Consider the following 21143-nt stretch of genomic DNA (forward strand, 5'->3'; position numbering starts at 1 on the left):
CCCCAATGTACAGTATGAGAAAAATATTCAGTATATAATTATTTTTGTGTACTTTTCAATAGATTGAAAAAATATATATATATATAATTAGGGCTGCAGATATTGATTATTTTAGTAGTCGATTAATCGAAGAAGTAGTTAGCTCGAATAATCGAGTAATCGGATAAGGAACATGAAAAATTAAAATACCTGCGCTTAGCCTCAAACGGTATATAAAAAATAAAAAAAATCAGGATCTATGTACAAAAAAAGAACAATTGGCTAACTTGCATAGCAAAAGTCTGCTAGCTTAAATGCTAAAAAATGCTAAGGTTTTTTTTTTTTTATCTTTTTCTTTTTTTATTTAACAATGCTCTTAATAAAAGATGCAAACACATATTCCCACAAAAACCAACTAAATATATCTATGTGTTGTGAAGAAGAAACGCAACTCTTTTTCCGCTACTTTGGGCTACACTAGTGGTTACATTTTTCCTCTTTATTCTACATACAGTATTAGATTTTGCTTCTTTTTTTGTGCCAGAGACACCAACAGTGGCTCAACCAGTTTCACCGATGAAACTTCGCAACAATAATCACATGACTCCATTATACCAATCAGATTCAAGCTTGACGTTCTATGACCACGCTGGCCTGTTCAATCACGTGGCGTCTTTAAACCACCGTAAAAAAACAAGTATTTGACGCAGTGCCGTCAACATGACCCGAAAGCGCTGATTTTAGTCTCTCTCCCAGGTTTTATTTGGCACCGATTGACCACAGAAAACTGGAGATAAGATCCTTTTAGTTTCATTCCAGGAAATATGTTATCTCCACTAGAGGGCACTTATGCTCTTTGGACGAATGATGCTTAATTTCTGTAGATTTTTTTATGTTGCCGGAATTCAATGGGGGTTTTTTTGTATTTCTTTGGCTTAGTGTGGTGAAGTAACATGTTATAGTACAGTTTAATAATAACAGTTCATATAGATAATGGTTTGCTGAAGAAAAAAAAAATATATATATATACAATATACGTTATGCATTTACTTACAATGTTACTCATTATTTGAGCATTCGTTTTACGAAATACTTTTTTACTTGTACTTGAGTATATTTTTTGAATGACTGTTTTTAATTTTAATCGAGTAATATTATTTTGAATTAATGCTACTCTTACTTGAGTAAAATTTTTGGCTACTCTACCCAACTCTAACTATTTTAGCCAATCACAGAATGACTGTGCTTTTTTTGTGTTTAAACATAATTTTCTCCATTAGCAGAAGAAATTCACAAATTGCTCACTTTAATACTATGAGAAATCCCCACATGAAGTTAATTTATACTGTACTAGGTGTCTTTTCCTGTAAAAACAGTCAAACCTAACTAAAAATGTGGTCACCCTTGGGCGTAGGTTTGCATAGGGACAGTAGGGACATAATACTACCAATTTTTCAGGATGCTGAAATTGTCCCCAACTTTTAAGCAACTTGATTTGCATTATATAATAACTCCAGTTTTATAGATAATTTCGATTGTCTTCCCATATGTTGTAGGGATATAATTGACCCTACCATTATTAAGTGAATTATTTTCATTGTTTGACTTACATTTACCTGTTTTCATTTGCTGAATGTGGCAGTCCATTTTTTCCCCACAAACACACGTTTGATTGGCTGATGACTTGACCCCCCCCCCCACCACCACACACACACACACACACACGCGCGCCGCCCTGATAGAAATGCAACATGTCAAAAACATGCCACCTTCTCCACCCCCTTCGGAGAGGAGGGATATTTGAAGTTTTTCGGCCAGCAGCAGCCGCCACGTCAATATTGCAGAGTTGGGGAACACACCACTAATTTTCCTACTGAAAGTCCGACCTGCATCAGAGTCATAACATGTAACAGAGTCGTAGCATAACATTAAAGTGTGTGGATTTGCTACCCTGCAAAACTCGAGTAGGAAGCTGCTTAGAGAGAAGTGTGTTTGTGTTTTCTACTGTTAATATTAATTAAACTGTGAGAAATGTAGTAAACCGAAGTTAACCCCCTTCTCCTCAATTTTCATTTTTATTTCATTTATATGGTCATTAGCCTATCAATTAATTAGGTTCATGTTTGTGAGAAATGTAGTCCTGACCCCTGTTCACCCAATCTGTTTGGTCTTATTAATGACCCGTCCCCAGCAAAAAGTGTACATGCAGGTTATGCTGTTATATCGTCCCTACCATTGTTGCGCCTTTGTTGTCTCCAGAGTTATTTGCCTCATTTATTTCCAATTTTTAACTTGGTTTAAGAATGTCGAAAATACTAATTTACTTTTGCCATTGTGTGTACAGTATGTGAGCTTTTGATGTAATGCTACTCTTACTACTCCAGCTACTCTACCTACCTCTGCGTCCAATTCATCCAAGGGCGTAGGTTTGCATACTACCAACTTTTCAGGATGCTCAAATTGTCCCCACCAACTTTTAAGCAACCTTATTTGCATTATATAATGACTTCAGTTATATAGGTCATTTAAATTGTCTCCCCATGTTATAAGGATAGAATTAACTCTACCATTATTAAGTGAATTACAGTACTGTACTTTCAATATGTTCAGACTTACATTGACCCCTTTTTGACTTGCTAAAAGGGCCAGTCCATTTTTTTCCCCTCAAACGCAAGTTTGATTGGCTGACGACTTACCCCAAACACACACACGCATTCACAGCCGGTGTTCTGTGACATTTTTCACCCCTGATAATATTTCGCTCCCAAAGCTTTTGTGGTGGTGAATAAGTACTGTTTTACATTTAGTTGGGACTCTCAATTAGTGCTGCAACGATTAATCTATTAACTCGAGTATTCGATTACAAAAAAATATTCAAATTAAATTTTGCTGCCTCGAGTATTCGTTTAATTAAAGTGGCGTTGTAATGGTTTGTTTTGGAAGTGTTTGCATTTAGTTTTATTGATTTGGGTGGATACACTGTCCTCTAGTCTGCCTCATTTCACATGGCTTAATCCAGCTGCTCCCTGTTAAGACCAACATAAACTATGTTTTTGTTTGAGCTAATGTTTTTTTTTATGCATTTGTAATCTAGGTTAAAGATATATTTAGCCGTTTTTTGTGGAAATATGCGTTCGAACTATTTGTTAAGAGCATTGTAAAAAAATATTGGCCTTTTTATAGCATTTAAGCTAGCGCAATTTTTCTATGTAAGTTAGCCAATTGTTCTTTTGTTGTATATATATCCTCATTTATTTATTTTTTATACCGTTTGAGGCTCAGGTCAGGTTTTTATTTTTTTGTTTGTTCCTTATCCGATTACTCGATTATTTGAACTAACTAGTTCATCGATTAATCGACTACTAAAATAATCAATAGCTGCAGGGCTACTCTCAATGTTATCCAAAGGGGCTAAATAAACAAGTTAGTTACATCATAAACATACACGGGCAACCTGAATATGGCAGAAATAAATGCTTAAAGACACGGCGAAGACGTGAACGGTGAGAGAGCGGCGTGCAGTTTAGTTGTGTGCAGCCACATGGCATGATGTGTTCTCTACATGTCCGTCCATGATCAAACGTAAGTAAATATTCCTTTTTTTTAAAGGTTTGTAGTGTTGACTTTGGAACCGCTGCATTCGCGGCCATTTTTAACAGTATGCACATGCGCAGAATGTTTTTTTTTTTTTTTTTTTTGCAATACTGCATAGTAAAGAGATGATTAACAAGTTTGTATTTCTTGTGGATGATTGTTCATCTCACAACTAGCCTTTGTGACGTTCTCTTTCGACTCTCGGGCTCTTGCGAAATACTTTTGCAGTGAAATTAAACTAGCTTCAAGTTGCTTTAATTTCTCGCTGCCCTGCTGACGTACATGTCAGCGTGTCTTGTTTGGTAACATCGCCTCACATAGAACTACTTAAAAACAGCGACTGTCTCTTTGCAAATGAGGCAGACACAGTTGTTGCGTATTTTAGTGAATAAATAGTCCAATTTCCGCCTATTCTTGAAACCTCGGCCGTCGCAGTCAACTTTCTTTTTTTTGTTGCTTGTCGCCATTTTAGAAAATTGGAAGTAAAGAGTCACACGGGGTAATGTTGCTTAGAGTGCTCCTGCCTTTTAGTGGGTAAATGAGGAGCAGCATTTAGTGTGTAAGCTAGTCCATATGCGTGTAGCAGTACTGCTGACCAATTTATTAAGTCTGTGTGCGGGCCGGATGTTATTGATTTTATGACAGAGGCTGGGGGCCGGATGAAATTTGACCACGGGCTGAATTTGGCCCCCGGGCCGGACTTTGGACATGCCTGACCTAAACCAATACATATGCACTGCAAAACCCGAACGAAAAAAAAACAAAACAACAACAACAAAACAGTAAATCTACTAGAAATAAGTGAAATGATCTGCTAGTGCATCAAAAAATTTTACTCACATTTGTTGAGATACAATAGCTTGCTTAAAATGGGTTTAAAACTTGTTTGTCAGAAATTTAATACAATAATATATATTGTTGAAAAGATTATTTGAAAGCATTTTGTTCTTGATTTAGGTGACCAACTTTTCGATGTATGGGCTTAATAAGAACAAATACTGTAGTAATATTTATTTAACGTACCTGGAAGAATCTGACGCATGAATCTGTTCACTAGCCTTTAACACTCAAAACAAAATCGAGAAAATTATTCGACCAGATTTAAGAAAAATTATCAGATTAATAAATTATACTGTAAATTTGCAGTGTGAAAGTTAGTATAGGTCAATACAGATTTATTTTGCATTAATCATTTGGCCTATCCATTAATTAGGTTCATATTGGTGAGAAATGTAGCCCCGACCCCTGTTCACCCAATCTGTTTGATTTTATTACTGTCCCGTCCCCAGCAAAAAGTGTACATGCAGATTATGCTAGAGTTACATCGTCCCTAACAATATTGAGACCACACCTACGCCATTGAATTCATCTAATTGGGAGGACTGGCCGTTAATGCTCATCCTTCAGTGTCAGTGACGGCGCTAGACGTCCAATCCATTGGGATTGGGAGGGTTGGCCTGGCCGTCTATGGCAGTCATTTTTTTCCCAACTGAATGCTCAATAAAGTTCTGTAGTTGACTTCAATAAAATCAGCATCCGTCCTCAAGTCCGCTGTATTTTCTTTGTAGGATATCGCTGCAGGTAACCACAAGGTGTCGCTGTTGCCCACACTCTTTACTCTCTTTTGACAAGCAGCTGAGCACTTTAGGGCTTGCCTCCCATTGGTCAGTTTTCCATGTCCAATACGGGCTACGATTGGCTGTCGCGCGGGCAAAAGAGAAAACATGGCATCAAAAATGGGGAGAGGCAGGAGAGGCGGCTTTGCGCCATAAATCTGCTCTCGGTCCATCTCGCCGTTCTCCATGAGTGCCCGTGGGAATACTGGAATGTGACAGCTGACCTGTGGAGTCCACGTCGCCGGGCACATAAATTAGAGGGCCAGAATGCAGGGACAAGCTGATGTTGTAGCGAGAGGCACATGTGAAACAACAGCCCTTTAGCCAGTGTGACAAATTCAAGCAATAGCAGAACCGCGTGTAAATCAATAATCAATCGGTGTTGGAGCAGCAGGCTGTGGAGCTCCCGACGTGACATGATGGGAAAAAATGAAACACAGGCAACAAAACAGATATAACGTGTGAATAGAATATTTTTGTTGGAAACATTTACGCGGTTTTTTTTTTTGAAACAGTGACTTGTTGAAAAGTTCTCATTAAATTTATCTTCCCTGCCTAATTTAAATCCTGATTCAATTTTTTTCTTGTATGAGCATGATGCTGAGCAGTTTTGTGGTGAGGTTGATATAACATTAGGGTGACCATATTTTGTTTCCAAAAAAGACACTCGGCCCGGCCTCGAGTCATTTAAATTTTACTTGAAGTTAACTCAAAGATGCCTTAGCTCTTTAATATATTTAAAGTGTACCTCCTTTGTCTGGATAGAAAAATTCTGTTTTATATATGGCGGAAAACACTCAGGTGACTTGAAGTTCCGCTCTGAGACCCCCAATTTGGCCAATTTTCTCAATTGTCCTATATGCATGTGTGATACATCAATAGAAAGCTGAAAATCTCAATTTTCAGAGGGGAAGAAAATTTTTTAGCAGGAGAGCATTTTTTTTTTTTTTAATTAAGCAAAATCCTAACTGGAGGTGAGAGCAACGCGAGAGCATAATTAAAGACGCCATGATTTTAACGAGCTATTATCACATACTTACCTCTTTTCGATCCAAAAACTCCATGGAGTATGGATCAACGAGTGTTAAGACACAGCTGTGAATGGTCACAGTTGGATTTTTGAGGGATTTTATGGGTGAAACATGGTCATATAAAGAGGGTCGCGATGCAGAAATCACAGACATCAAGGAGTGGTTGAGATTTTCTTTTTCATATATTTACCCTTTTAAACGTTTTTTTCCCAATTTTTCTCTGTTTGGATTGCTTATTTATCATCTAACATATCGGGGGAAATGCGACAGTAACAAAAAATAAATAAAATTAAGCCATAGTTATGAGGTAGATATCCGTTACTTATTTACAGACACCAATTTTTTAAATTGTGATGTAATTTGTTTAAAAGTTTAAAATATGTGAGTGAATAATTTTAAAATAATTAAAGTCGTTTTTTTTTTTTAAACAAAATATTAGACATTGATTAATGATTCTAAGCTAAAATGACAGACATTTATAATAATAAAAATGATTACTTACCTTCTTTTTATGGCTGGGTTGTAACAAAAGCGGTTGCGCGACGTCTGTAAACGGGGGTTTCCAGGGTAAAACGGACAAAAAAATAGTTCCGGGGCTTAATGCGCCATGAATCCCCTATGGCAGCATATAGAAATATTGTTCTATCAAACACAACAGTTCTTTTGGCTTAAAATATAGCAGTTTTTTTTTTAAACAGTGGTGCAAGAGCAGAAACTGCTTTTTCAGCCTTGTCTGTGTTTTCCGCCATATATAAAAAAAATTAATAATAGCGATATAACTAATGACACAAATTCAGATTCACAGATGTTACCTAACAGGCTATGTTATTCCTAAAATAATAACACACAAAAAAAACACTGGAATTAAATAGTGATTTAAAAAAAAAAAAAAGCCTCCTCTGTATTGGCGAATCCTTCAATCCTTGAACAAAATACAGCGGTACGTCTAAATAGGAAGTTAATTCATTCCAGGACCTTGTTTGTAAGTCGAAATGGTCGTATGTCAAGCAGGATTTTCCCATAAAAATACATTGTAATTCCAATAATTCGTTCCACAGTCCGAAAACCTACACTAAATCCTTAATAAATACTGCTGTTACTACTGCAAATAGCATTTACACAGAGGAAAACAAATATATTATGAATAAAAATTGGAATATTATAATAATAAAAATAATAAGAATACCTGTAATAATGTAACAAATCGGGTTCTAATGTGGCAGATGTACTTTTGCGTGGTGTACCTAAACGCACCGTGTGGCTGTCAGCGTGAGGGAGGACTTTTTACTTTCACTTTACGTGTTTAGCTGCAACAGACAGTAGGCATGTTGTGTTGTGCAAGTTCTGAAATAAATGATTAAAATCCTAAGGAAGCTCGCGATTTCTTTGGCGATGTTACAAAAATAATAATTGTCACCTTAACTTATAAATACTAGTGAAAGGAGGAGGACCGCCGAGATCATACATAGACCTTCTACGGCCATATTGTTGAGCCAGTTCACGGATGCGCACCCCACGTTCATATTTTTCGATCGATTTCAACTTCATTTCAATGGTAAGCCTCACAGTTTTTCCTTTTTTTTCCACCACCTGCACTAACATTGTTGGAACCCATGTTGAGTTCTCTCACAAGAAAATCCACTGTGCGTCCGTATTGCGGGAAAACTAAGAAACAGCGGCGCTGTCATAGATCGTCATATTTCGAGCATGTCGACGGATGTAGAAACAAATGGCGAGTCAAATTTTACGTCGGATGTCGAAAAGATTGTGTGTCGAAGCGATCGTATGTCAAGATACCTCTGTAATCTGAAACGATGGTCTAGCTACTGTAATATCTCTTCTGTAGAAAATCCAGCTTTAACAAATTTCAATTCTCTTTGCAGTGAAATATCGATTAAACAGTAGCCTACAATTGTCGTTGACAAATTTTTATTCCCACTCAATTATTATTCTCATTCAATGTTCTAGATTACACGCTAAACAATAACTGAAACAAACTGACAAACATGGCATGTTTCCAAACACAGCAGTTCAAAACTTCATATACCATAATGCCTAGCGTGGCTTATCTCACTGACAGCTCGCACCGGTAGCCGAGGCAAAAATCAAACATTGATATAGATTTAACAATCATCGGCGGCGTAATGATGCGTCACCAAACAGGATTTTACAAAGCTCCGACCGAAGTCAACATTTGCCGAAAGGGAAGTTTAGAGCGTGTACATACTGTCGTCACGACTCTCAAAGGTTTGTTTGTGAATAAGAATTGACAGTTGAATTGACAGCCATGATAAAGCCAGTCTGTGACTACGCACGCATGCGCAAATTTGTATCCAAATGAGAATAAAGGTATTTTCGATTTAATTACACTTTTAGGTATGAGCATTTGATTATATACTGTACGTAGTAAACACAAGTCTTAACAACTGTACAGGCTCTTTGGGAACACGTCACAGGCAGCACAGTACCGTAGTATTCTGTGCAAATCGTCAGTCAAAAAAAAACATTTTCATGAATATGAAACCCCTCTGGATGCCCCGGGCATGAAGTAAAAAGTGGACATGTCCAGGCAAAAGATGATGTTTGGTTACCTTATAAACATGCGTTTGAAATACTAATTTGTGGTGTAATATTGTTCCCAAGAATAACTTAGATGTAGGGCTGCAGCTATCGATTATTTTAGTAGTCGATTAATCGATGAAGTAGTTCGTTCGAATAATCGGATAAGGAACATAAAAAATTTTAAAAACCTGAGCTGAGCATCAAACGGTATTAAAAAAAAAAAAAAAAAAAAAAAGGATCAATGTACAACAAAAGAACAATTGGCTAACTTACATAGCAAAAGTCTGCAACCTTAAATGCTATAAAACGCTAATGTTTATTTATTTATGTATTTATTTTTTACAATGCTCTTAACAAATGGTTTAAACACACATTCCCATAAATAACGGCTAAATATACCTATAAACTAAATTATGAATGCATTAAAAAAAAAAAACATTAGCTTAAACAAAAACTTATGTTGGTCTTAACACGGAGCAGCTGGATTCAGCAATATGAAATGAGGCAGACTAGAGGGCAGTGTAGCCATCCAAAACAAAAAAAACCCCACTAAATTCAATTTCAAAATAAACCATTACAACGCCACTTTAATTAAACGAATACTCGAAGCAGCAAAATTTAATTCGAATCTTTTTTTGTAAATAATTTTTAAAATTTATTCCTAATTTATTTATTATAATTTCAAATTTTAATTAAATGGGGTGTACCTTTTTTGCCACAAAATACTAATTTGTGTCCACAGTGTACTAGGACGTAGCCTATTTATGTACAGCACTTTGCTTCAGCTGCTTTTGTTCTCAAAACGTTATGAAAATAATAAATTACATTATCAATTTGTATTTTGTGCTCACAACAGATTACCAATACTTTTTGGCCACAAATGAGTATTTCATGTGCTCGTTATACCTAATTCCTTATACTAAAACACTAACCTTTGGTAACAAAGTACTAATTTGTGAGAACAATTTTGTATTTTGTGACCACAATTTAACATTTTGCACATTTCACCATATCTACTCCCTCCTCATATGTCATGTCTGGGCTCTGTAACATGAGCAAGGGAGTTATTTATTCAAATATTTCAAATGTACTGTCATGACATACGTTACCAAAAATGCACATGATCTTAAAAAGGTTGATGTTGCTTTAGAATACTGACCTGTGTTGCATGCATCAAACCAGCGAGCCAACATGGCGACCAAGAAATGAATTCTCTTTAACTATAATGGGAATCACATGATTTGTGAGTTTACTAATTGATTTAATCTGTCATTGATACACACAATATAACACACACACACACATACAGTAAAAATGCACGCACTTTACAGTAAGTGAGCGATCAATATTGATGGACGAGAGTCTTGTGCACAACGGGCAAGTTCTGCTCAGTTCACAGCCACATGACACCTTGTGTCCATTCCGCGACGCCAACACTCAGTCTTCAACCCAACACTTTGTTAGCGCCATTGATTTAGCACTTAGCGTGTGTCCTTATTACCTTGTAATTATGCTTTGTGTTGACATAACAGCGTGGACAAGCAACCACCCACCCGGAGCGCAATTTATGAGCTTTTATTACACTCATTTCATGTGTGTGGCTCCCAGTTATACAGGCAACAGACTGAAGGCCCCGGCCCGGAGTCCGTATTTCACTGAAAGAGGTCAAGGTTCTTCGGAATCCTGTCGTAAAAGTTGACGGCTCGCACAAGACAGGGGGAAGTCCTCCCAAAGGGCTCGTTAAAGTAAATAGGCGATTCCAGGTTATAATGCCCGTGGTGCTGTTCAGCGGCATGTTATACAAACGCGGGTCATCAAAGCAGACACTTAGAAGACGACAGGCGATTGTCTGCGAGAAATTTATGACGGCATATTCCAAAATGTGCATGAAAGTCAACTTTGGCTTGAGGCGCATCCGACCGAACTCACTACCAGCAGAGCTCCTCACTTCATTCGTTATAATTGCCCCATTCATTTTGATTTTAGGGAGTTTCCCGCACATGAAATTTGGAGGCAGCCACCTCCAACGCTAAAAGTGCTGACATTAGGAAAACTGCTATTGTATTGACTAAATGGGTTATTTTTATAGTCGAATGGGCCGTTGTATCAGAAACAGTTGGAAGTCAATCTGAAAACATTTTTTCTTTCTGTACTTCTGCCAATGTATCGTATCACTTTTGGATTTTTAGCAAGGGAATTATTGTTTTGCAACACAACTGATTTTGTACGAAATATATTTGAAATGAGCATTACACCACTACAATGAAAATTACAACAATATCACTAAAGATGTCGTGATCGGACCCGATCGATCGGCATCCCGATCGATCGGGTCCGATCGCGTCATTTTCAAAGTGTCGGAAACGCCAAAAAAATATCGGACATGCCTTTTTTTAATATATATATATTTTATTTAAATCGTTTTCTAATTGTAATAAACGTTACAGACAAAATTTCTTACACTCATCCAGAGTAGTTTTGGCTTAAAGTAGGGCTATCAAATTTATTGCGTTAACGGCGGTAATTAATTTTTTTTTAATTAATCACATTAAATAATTAACGCATGCGCTGCACGACCCACTCACGCATTGTCGCGTTCAATCTATAAAGATGCAGTTTCACCTATAGATAGCTGTAAAGGGCAGCGTATAATGAGTAGAGAGAATTTTGACAGCCTTTGGAGCCATTTTTTATGTGGCTAAAGCCTTACAATACCTCTCTCAGCAATTAAAAATAACGTGGGAGGCAATGTGGGAAAGAAAGGTAGTAGTTGATCATTTTCTTAACACCCTATGTTCTTTCCCAACGCAGAGATGATATATCAATTGGTGCCCCTACGCACAGTCATGGTTGCACTTCCCATCATGCATTTGGGCAGAAGTTAAATGGCTGCAGTATCATTTACTGAGAGCTCAGCAAACACACTAGATGGCAATATTTAGTCACAATATACAAAGTCACATTTATCCTTTAAGAATTACAAGTCTTTCTATCCATGGATCCCTCTCACAGAAAGAATGTTAATAATGTAAATGCCATCTTGAGGATTTATTGTCATAATAAACAAATACAGTACTTAAGTACTGTATGTTGAATGTATATATTCGTCCGAGTTTTATTCATTTTTTTCTTAATGCATTGCCAAAATGTATATGATCAGGGAAAATTATCGGGAATGATTGGAATTGAATCGGGAGCAAAATCGGATCGGGAAATATCGGGATCAGCAGATACTCAAACTAAAATGATCGGGAGCAAAAAACATGATCGGAACAACCCTAACGATCACTATTTTTTCGTTTTCATGAACAACTTATTAAGCCATATATGGGGATGTTGCCGAGATCTTAGCAATAGAATTAGAGAAGTGATGCTTCCCTAGTTTGTGTAATTAACAGCACCAATGGTGGCAATAACTAATTGCACAATCACAATTGCAGCCAGTTGAAATGGATTAAAGTTGACTCAACCTGTGTCCTGTGTCCTTGTGTGTACCACATTGAGCATGGAGAAAAGAAAGAAGACCAAAGAACTGTCTGAGGACTTGAGAAGCAAAATTGTGAGGAAACATGGGCAATCTCGAGGCTGCAAGCCCATCTCCAAAGACCTGAATGTTCCAGTGTCTACCGTGCGCAGTATCATCAATAAGTGTAAAGCCCATAGCACTGTGGCTAACCTCCCTAGATGTGGACGGAAAAGAAAAATTGACGAGAGATATCAACGAAAGATGCGGATGGTGGATAAAGAACCTCGACTAACATCCAAACAAGTTCAAGCTGTCCTGCAGTCCGAGGGTACAACAGTGTCAACCCGTACTATCCGTCGGCGTCTGGATTAAAAGGGACTCTATGGTAGGATACCCAGGAAGGCCCCACTTCTGACCCAGAGACATAAAAAAAGCCGGCTGGAGTTTGCCAAAACTTAACTGATAAAGCTAAAAACGTTTTGGAAGAATGTTCTATGGTCAGATGAGACAAAAGAAGAGCTTTTTGTGAAAAGGCGTCAACATAGAGTTTACAGGAAAAAAACGAGGCCTTCAAAGAAAAGAACACAGTCCCCACAGTCAACCATGGTGGAGGTTCCCTGATGTTTTGGTGTTGCTTTGCTACCTCTGGCACTGGACTGCTTGACCGTGTGCATGGCATTATGAAGTCTGAAGACTCTCAAACAAATTTTACAGCATAATATCGGGCCTAGTGTGAGAAGGCTGGGTCTCCCTCAGAGGTCATGGGTCTTCCAGCAGGACAATGACAAAAAACACACTACTCACTACTGAAAAAAAATAACGCCATTGGAAACGCCGTTATACTGTAACAACATTATTAACAACACTGGTAATGAAGTACTTTTACATCGTTACATTCCACCACTGAAAAGTGGTATATGTTGTAATGTATTATATGGTTACCATGTTAACCAGATGCATACAGGCAATTGGTTACTATTAGAGATCAGGATGCCGATCGATCGGGTCCGATCACGTCATTTTCAAAGTATCGGAATCGGCAAAAAAATATCGGCCATGCTTTTTTTTAATATGTGTATATATATATATATATATATATATATATATATATATATATATATATATATATATATATATATATATATATATATATATATATATATATGTTTAAGTAAATCGTTTTCTAATTGTATTTAACGTTACAGACATAATATGTTACACTCTTCCAGAGTCTTTAGTTTAGCCTTAAGGTAGGGTTATCAAATTTATCCCAATAACAGCGGTAATTAATTTTTTAAAAAATGTATCACATTAAAATATTTAACGCAATTAATGCATGCACTGCACGACCCACTCACGCATTGTCGCGGTCAATCTGTAATGGCGCCGTTTTACCTATATATAGAAAGAAAAGGCAGCGTAAAATGAGTAGAGTGAATTTTGGCAGCCTTTGGAGCCTTTTTTTAATTGGCTAAAGCCTTACAATCCCTCTCCCTACGATTAGAAATATCATGGGAAGCAATGTGGGAAGCAAGGTAGCAATTGATCTTTTTCTTAACACCTTATGTTATTTTCCAACACAGAGAAGATATATCAATTGGTAGCACTACGCACAGTCATGGTTCCACTTCCCATCATGCATTTGGGCATGACTACAGTATCATTTACTGAAAGCTCAACAAATACACTAGATGGCAATTTTTAGTCACAATATACAAAGTCACAAGTCTTTCTATCCGTGGATCCATCTCACAGAAAGAATGTTAATAATGTAAATGCCATCTTGAGGATTTATTATCATAATAAACAAATACAGTACTAATGTACTGTATGTTGAATGTATATATTCGTCCAAGTTTTATTCATTTTTTTCTTAATGCATTGCCAAAATGTATATGATCGGGAAAAATTATCGGGAATGATTGGAATTGAATCGGGAGCAAAAAAAAGCAATCGGATCGGGAAATATCGGGATCGGTAGATACTCAAACTAAAACGATCTGGATCGGATCGGGAGCAAAAAAACATGATCGGAACAACCCTAGTTACTATGGTATTTTTGTTGATATTTATATATATTTATATATATATTTCAACTCAAATAAACAAACATTTTCATTATCTTCTGAAAAAAGTTATTTTTTCTGATGCTATGGCATCCAGTAATGTCCAATCAGGAGTCAGATCATAATTTTAAAATACTCTATTAGATTAATAAATGCTCTTTATAAGTGTGCCAATTTTGAGAAAATATTGAAGCTAATGACTTCAAGATAAGAAATTAAACTGTTTCTTTGAAGTAAAAACAGAAAATTAAAAATTTAGACATACTTTTTTGGTGTAAAGACCCCTTAAATGAGTGTTAACTTTTTTGGTAACACTTTATTTGACAATGGGTTCATAAAACTACCATCAGGCCTTCATAATTATGACATGATACTGTCATGAGCATTAATGAATGCTTATGACACTGTCATGAGCATTAATGAATGCTTACAGTATGACATGCCATTAAGTGTCATCCAGCAAATTATGTCACTTTTGAATGGACGTGAAAGATGGGCATATATGGAATTAGTTGCATAATTTGCCAGAATAAAATAAAGTGTTACCCTATTTTTGTCATTTTGAGACATATCATAAAATAAGCAATTGCTTTTCAAGGCTCTGTGGCGACAAATATTTTTTGAAAATGTTGATAAACAGTAAAATACAATTCATGGGAAAAAATTGTTGTTTGATATGAAAGCAAGCAGCTGGCAGAAAACCTGACTGGTTTCAATTATATTAGCTGGTGTTGTTTATTAATTCTACCTTATTTATTCAGTCTTGCTTGATATGGCAAAGTGAAGCATGACCGACTCAAAGTTCTAGAAGCAAGAGTTCAAACAGTGAATTTTCCAGAGATAGTAACCCAAACTACATGCTAAAATGCCCTAAAAGCGAGGCATGATCTCTCCATTTCAAAGGCAGCAAAAGTAACCGAACGTGGCTAATCCAACCAAAAGACATTGATTTCTACAAGGGTGCTGCAGGGACATGGGAGCGTGGAATCACCTGCAGTTTATATCAAGTGGGAAGAAGGAAAGAAAGCTGCTTGCAGACTCAATTAACCCCCGAGTTGTCGCCGCCATTATGAACAACAGCGCCATTACCCAGCGCCAACTATGGGACTCCACCATTGTGCCTGTGAAGAGAATGATGCCCCCGCTAAGGTGTGTGGCACGCACATGTTCTGTAGGAAATTTCACTGCTCTTGAACAGCAAATTTCATTGCCCTCTAACAGGGAATTTCACAGTTAATGGTTTAAAGTGCTGCACACCAAGCAACACTACTGAATAGTGCGCATCGTTCTGCAGCTAGTTTTCATGAGTGGCCAAATGCCTGGTACTAGTTCAGCTGCAGTTCATTCGAGTCTATATACGTATACAGTGGGGCAAATAAGTATTTAGTCAACCACTAATTCTGCAAGTTCTCCCACTTGAAAATATTGGAGAGGCCTGTGATTGTCAACATGGGTAAACCTCAACCATGAGAGACAGAATGCGGGAAAAAAAAACAGATAATCACATTGTTTGATTTTTAAAGAATTTATTTGCAAATCATGGTGGAAAATAAGTATTTGGTCTATACCAAAAGTTCATCTCAATACTTTGTTATGTACCCTTTGTTGGCAATAACGGAGGCCAAACATTTTCTGTAACTCTTCACAAGCTTTTCACACACTGTTGTTGGTATTTTGGCCCATTCCTCCATGCAGATCTCCTCTAGAGCAGTGATGTTTTGGGTCTTTCGTTGGGCAACACGGACTTTCAACTCCCTCCTCACCCCATGGCGTCAAAATGATAACAAGAACGGGGAGCAAAAATCCCAGAACCACAAGGGGGGACCTAGTGAATGGCCTACAGAGAGATGGGACCACAGTAACAAAGGCTACTATCAGTAACACAATGCGCCGCCAGGGACTCAAATCCTGCACTGCCAGACGTTTCCCCCTGCTGAAGAAAGTACACGTCCAGGCCCGTCTGCGGGTCGCTAGAGAGCATTTGGATGATCCAGAAGAGAACTGGGAGAATGTGTTATCGTCAGATGAAACCAAAATTCAATTCAATTCAATTCAATTTTATTTGTATAGCCCTGGATCACAACACATTGTCTCAAAGGGCTTTGCAGAAAAATAGAACTTTTTGGTAGAAACACAGGTTCTCGTGTTTGGAGGAGAAAGAATACTGAATTCCATCCGAAGAACACCATACCCACTGTGAAGCATGGGGGTGGAAACATCATGCTTTGGGGTTGTTTTTCTACAAAGGGACCAGGACGACTGATCTGTGTAAAGGAAAGAATTAATTCGGCCATGTATTGAGAGATTTTGAGTGAAAAACTCCTTCCATGAGCAAGGGCATTGAAGATGAGACGTGGCTGTGTCTTTCAGCATGACAATGATCCCAAACACACAGCTAGGGCAACAAAGGAGTGGCTTCGTAAGAAGCATTTCAAGGTCCTGGAGTGGCCTAGACAGTCTCCAGGTCTCAACCCCATAGAAAATCTGTGGAGGGAGTTGAAAGTCCGTGTTGCCCAACGACAGCCCCAAAACATCACTGCTCTAGAGGAGATCTGCATGCAAAATACCAGCAACAATGTGTGAAAAGCTTGTGGAGAGTTACAGAAAACGTTTGGCCTCCGTTATTGCCAACAAAGGGTACATAAAGTATTGAGATGTGTTAGGTTTTGTGTTGGTTTTCTCTTAGTGTGACTTGTCCCTGTGATTGCCCATTGATTTCACCTGCTGTGCCTCCTAGTGTATCCTCCAATCTGCATCCTCCTGTGCTCACCTGTTCCTCGTTGTGTCGTTACCCCTTGTCTCTGTGTGTGTATATAAGCTCCCAGTTTCTTTTCACTCCTTGTTGCGTCATTGTCTATGTCTATGTCAACGTCAATTTCAAGTCCGGTCCAAGCCCTCGTGTACCAGTCCCTCGGTTGAAGTAAGTTTTGGTTTGAACATTGCCTTTTTGATCCCCAGTCCTTTTGGTTGTACTTTGTGCTTTTGGTTAGTTGTTATTAAAACGTTTTTTGAGTTCACCACCACCTGCCTTGCTGCTTTTTGTTTCCGTGCAATTGGGTCCACACCACCTGCTTGCCCGCGTATTCCTGACAAGATGAACTTTTGGTATAGACCAAATACTTATTTTCCACCATGATTTGCAAATAAATTATTTAAAAATCAAACAATGTGATTATCTGTTTTTTTCCACATTCTGTCTCTCATGGTTGAGGTTTAACCATGTTGACAATTACAGGCCTCTCTTATATTTTCAAGTGGGAGAACTTGCACAATTAGTGGTTGACTAAATACTTATTTGCCCCACTGTATGTATGTTAGGGGAGTGATAAAATATCGAAATGATGATATATTGTGATACTTTATACCCCAAAAGGTTATCGATATGCTCCTACCAAGAATCGAGATTACGTTTTAAAAAGGCGTCACTGTTTAAAAAATAATAATAATAAAATAAAAGGAACAAACAAGTTGCTACCAAAATCTTCAAGCAGAATAGTGTCTCTGTTAACTCTGTGGATACCAGTGACAGCTCCGGACGCCCAGTCCAAGTTCATTCGTCCATTTGAAACCAGAGCATTTGCAGCCAGTCTTTCCGATTTTTGGGGTCTTTACAGGTCACTTCCTGCTGAATTTCAGGCACTGCCTATTCATTCCTGGGTCACTTCCTGTTCTGTAACCCACAATCTACAGGAAGTGACCAAGAAATGCCTCAATCACAACAGGAAGTGACTGATAATCAACAGCAAATGACCTAAAATGCGCCAAAATTAAACTCATTGTTTGCCATCGATGCCCAATCTGTTTGAAGGGGGATAAACATTCGTTCATTCTCTGCCACCCTTCCACTTCAAATTGGACGTCTACTCCTGATAAACTCAATTAAATTCACAGCAGAAGGGTGAAAAAAGCTTGTTTTTTCTGTTTACTACCTTTGTAGTGAAATACTGTAGAATTATTTCCTGACCCGTTAATTGTTATAAACCAAAAATATTCACTTTCCCTAAACTTTTCTTGAATGACATGTCCATGAAGCTTGAGTGATGTTTTTTAATCAAAACAACTAGAACAAAGACAGGAAACACAGGAGATTCAGAGCCTCACCTGCATATTGAAAAATATATCTATACATATTAAGGGTGTGACGATACACACAAGTCACGGTTCAGTACATAACTTAGTACGGGTGTCACGATTTGGTGTGAGTTCAGCACAACAGGAAAAACAAAAAGGCTATTTTTCCTCACAGCATTTGAAAGTTAAACTTTGTATACAGTTACACTCTTTAATAGATGAAATGTTAATTTAAAAGAATGCAAAAAGTGTGACCTATGTTTTTTTCCCTTGGAATGAAAAAATCAGTTCAATCAGTCAATATAAACATCTTTGATGTAAAAGATGTTATAGAATGTATGTTATAATGTGTAGAATATGAAAATTAACGTCAGATACTTTGCTGAGTAACTACTCTTACAATGAAGTAACTGAGTTACTCAATTACTTTTTGGGAGAAGTAATTGTTAACTGTAACTAATTACTTTTTTAAAGTAAGATTAACAATACTGCTTCTGTGTACTTGAAGAGCCAGTTCCTTTTTCAGATGGTACTATGTCTCAAAGGTTTGAGATACAGTATGTGTGAGAGTCAATCACTTCGTATGCTGATTTACCGTAATTTACCGAATATAATGCGCACTTTTTTTCCCAAAATCAACTTGTAAAATCATGGGTGCGCATTATACACGGGTACATGGATGGAGACAGAAATATATATATATACTGTAAATATAAAGACAGATTTTTTTTTATTGACACGGCCATGCTGTGTTGAAGAAAACTTATGCGGCGATCCGTTGCCGACTATTACGGTACATGACGTCAGCATTTTGTTTCTGTATTACTTGTTTCGGTAATACCAGTCTGATTGGTCGAATGATTTCGTCCGTGTTAAATACTGCTTTTTTCACTCTTCATAAAGCACAGAATTTAGTTTCTTGAACTCATTTGAGTCAACGTTTAATGCAACTCGGACCATTACAAACGTAACACAACACAGAGTTCCTGTGTCCGTCAACTATATCTGTCCTTCGGGAAACCCAAATAACAATAGTTCCTCTTGTTACAGTCCACAGCGATGCGCTTTTTCCGTTTTCCGACTTCAGTCCCCACTTTTTTTTTACCATATCAATCCTTGGAGGAAACATTTATTCATCATGATGAAACGAGCAAATTATACAGCAGCCTTTAAAAGAAAAGTCACATTTGTTTTGTTTTCTCCTAGATTCTGGTAAGTTGGAGAAGTTGTCAAATCATATTATTACCGTAAATATTGACAGTTTATGGTAATGTTTTGAACTACCATTGTGCTAGGCTTGTGCTGTGTTTCACCAGTCAGTAAAATGACATTTCTGTATCTGTACACGAGCTCCGTTTTCTTGTATTTATCTTTTTATTGGTGCTAAAATTAGGGTGCGCGTTATAAACGGGTACAATAATTTTCCCTAGATTTTACAAGTAAATTTGGGGTGCGTATGATACACGGGTGCGCCTTATATTCGGGAAATTACGGTAAGTTACTGTTTTCTTTTACAGAAAGGGGAATTTTTAATGGTCTCTAACAAGGACTAAATAGGGAATTCCACCTCTGACTCCAACAGCAATTTGACTGCACTTTATCAGTGAATGTTGATGATTTGAAAGCTGAAGGATAACCTTTAAAAAAAAACACACACACATAAGCACTTGAGTGTGCACAAACATACCTTGCTGAGGATAAGGATGAGGTCTCCTCTGATAAAGGAAAGCTCATCTGACGCATCCGCCTGGCAGTCCCACACGGCCTGGTAGTAGTTAGCATAATCCAACGCTGCTCAGAACGTAACAGACAAAAACTCGTTTAATTACTAATCAACAAATTTAATAAAAAACTGAAAGAATCACCTGCTCTGTGGGATTTCACCAAACCGTCAGCAGAGGAATCGGGAAAGTCCTCTTCTAAGACAACAAAAGTTTCATCATATTCGTCATTATTTAGTGGTATGAAATTCAATGTTGAATTGTTTTCATCTTCTGCAATGCTACATTGTTTCATACAGTGCATGTATTTAAAATAAATTGTAAAAAAAAACTTCGACCACTCCTGTTGTTTTCAAGGCTTTCATCAGGTAGCATTTTTAAATGAAATTTGCTGTCATCGAAGTCCTTGATTTAAGTAGCCGTCAGCCAAGTTCTGATGTGTGCATTAGTATAATTTGATGTATCGGGAAATCGTGCAATGACAAAAGTCCAGCCTATTCTAAAAAGATGCCCAATATTTTGTTTACCCTTATAGCAACTGTTTTATACCAGTGCCACCTCTATAGACATATTTTTTAATGATAAACTGAGCATATTGTGTTTATTGTTTCATACAGCTCCTAGACTATAAAAGATCAGTAGGCTTTATGGATAATTTCAACCAAACTCTCACAATAACGATGAAATATATATTTGTGCACGTTCAATTATTGCATCTAAAATGTGTAATAGCTAACAAACGAGAGTATTGACAGTTTGTATTGAATTGCAGCATTCTACGTTGACATTAAAAAGCAGCATAAAGTGACCCTGCTCAATGCTAACATTTGCTGATGCGCATCCAATGAAGAAGACAATAAAAGAGCCGTTAAAATATAAATAAATGGTTATGGAGTCAATGTGAGATTCATGTGAATGCGGCGCTAGATGATTGTTATTCTCGCAGCAGACTGCCCTCCACGCAACGATCAATATGAGGAAGACGCTGCGCCTTATTGGTCGAGCGGGCCGAGGAGGGGCGTGGCGCACCCGGCGGG

At 37.5% G+C, this 21143-nt stretch overlaps 1 protein-coding gene across 1 annotated transcript in view; it reads right to left on the bottom strand.

The window, feature by feature from the left end:
- skap1 (src kinase associated phosphoprotein 1) overlaps positions 1 to 21143 on the bottom strand; it is a 122787-nt gene that overhangs the window by 37581 nt on the left and 64063 nt on the right. Inside the window, exons 10-11 of the mRNA XM_057825206.1 lie at positions 20251 to 20304; positions 20073 to 20176 (exon numbers count right to left, since the gene is read on the bottom strand). Of these exons, the coding sequence (XP_057681189.1) occupies positions 20073 to 20176; positions 20251 to 20304 (158 nt within the window). The remainder of the gene's footprint in view (positions 1 to 20072; positions 20177 to 20250; positions 20305 to 21143) is intronic.

This window comes from Corythoichthys intestinalis, chromosome 21 (assembly GCF_030265065.1).
Source record: "Corythoichthys intestinalis isolate RoL2023-P3 chromosome 21, ASM3026506v1, whole genome shotgun sequence".
Taxonomy (NCBI): Eukaryota; Metazoa; Chordata; class Actinopteri; order Syngnathiformes; family Syngnathidae; genus Corythoichthys; species Corythoichthys intestinalis.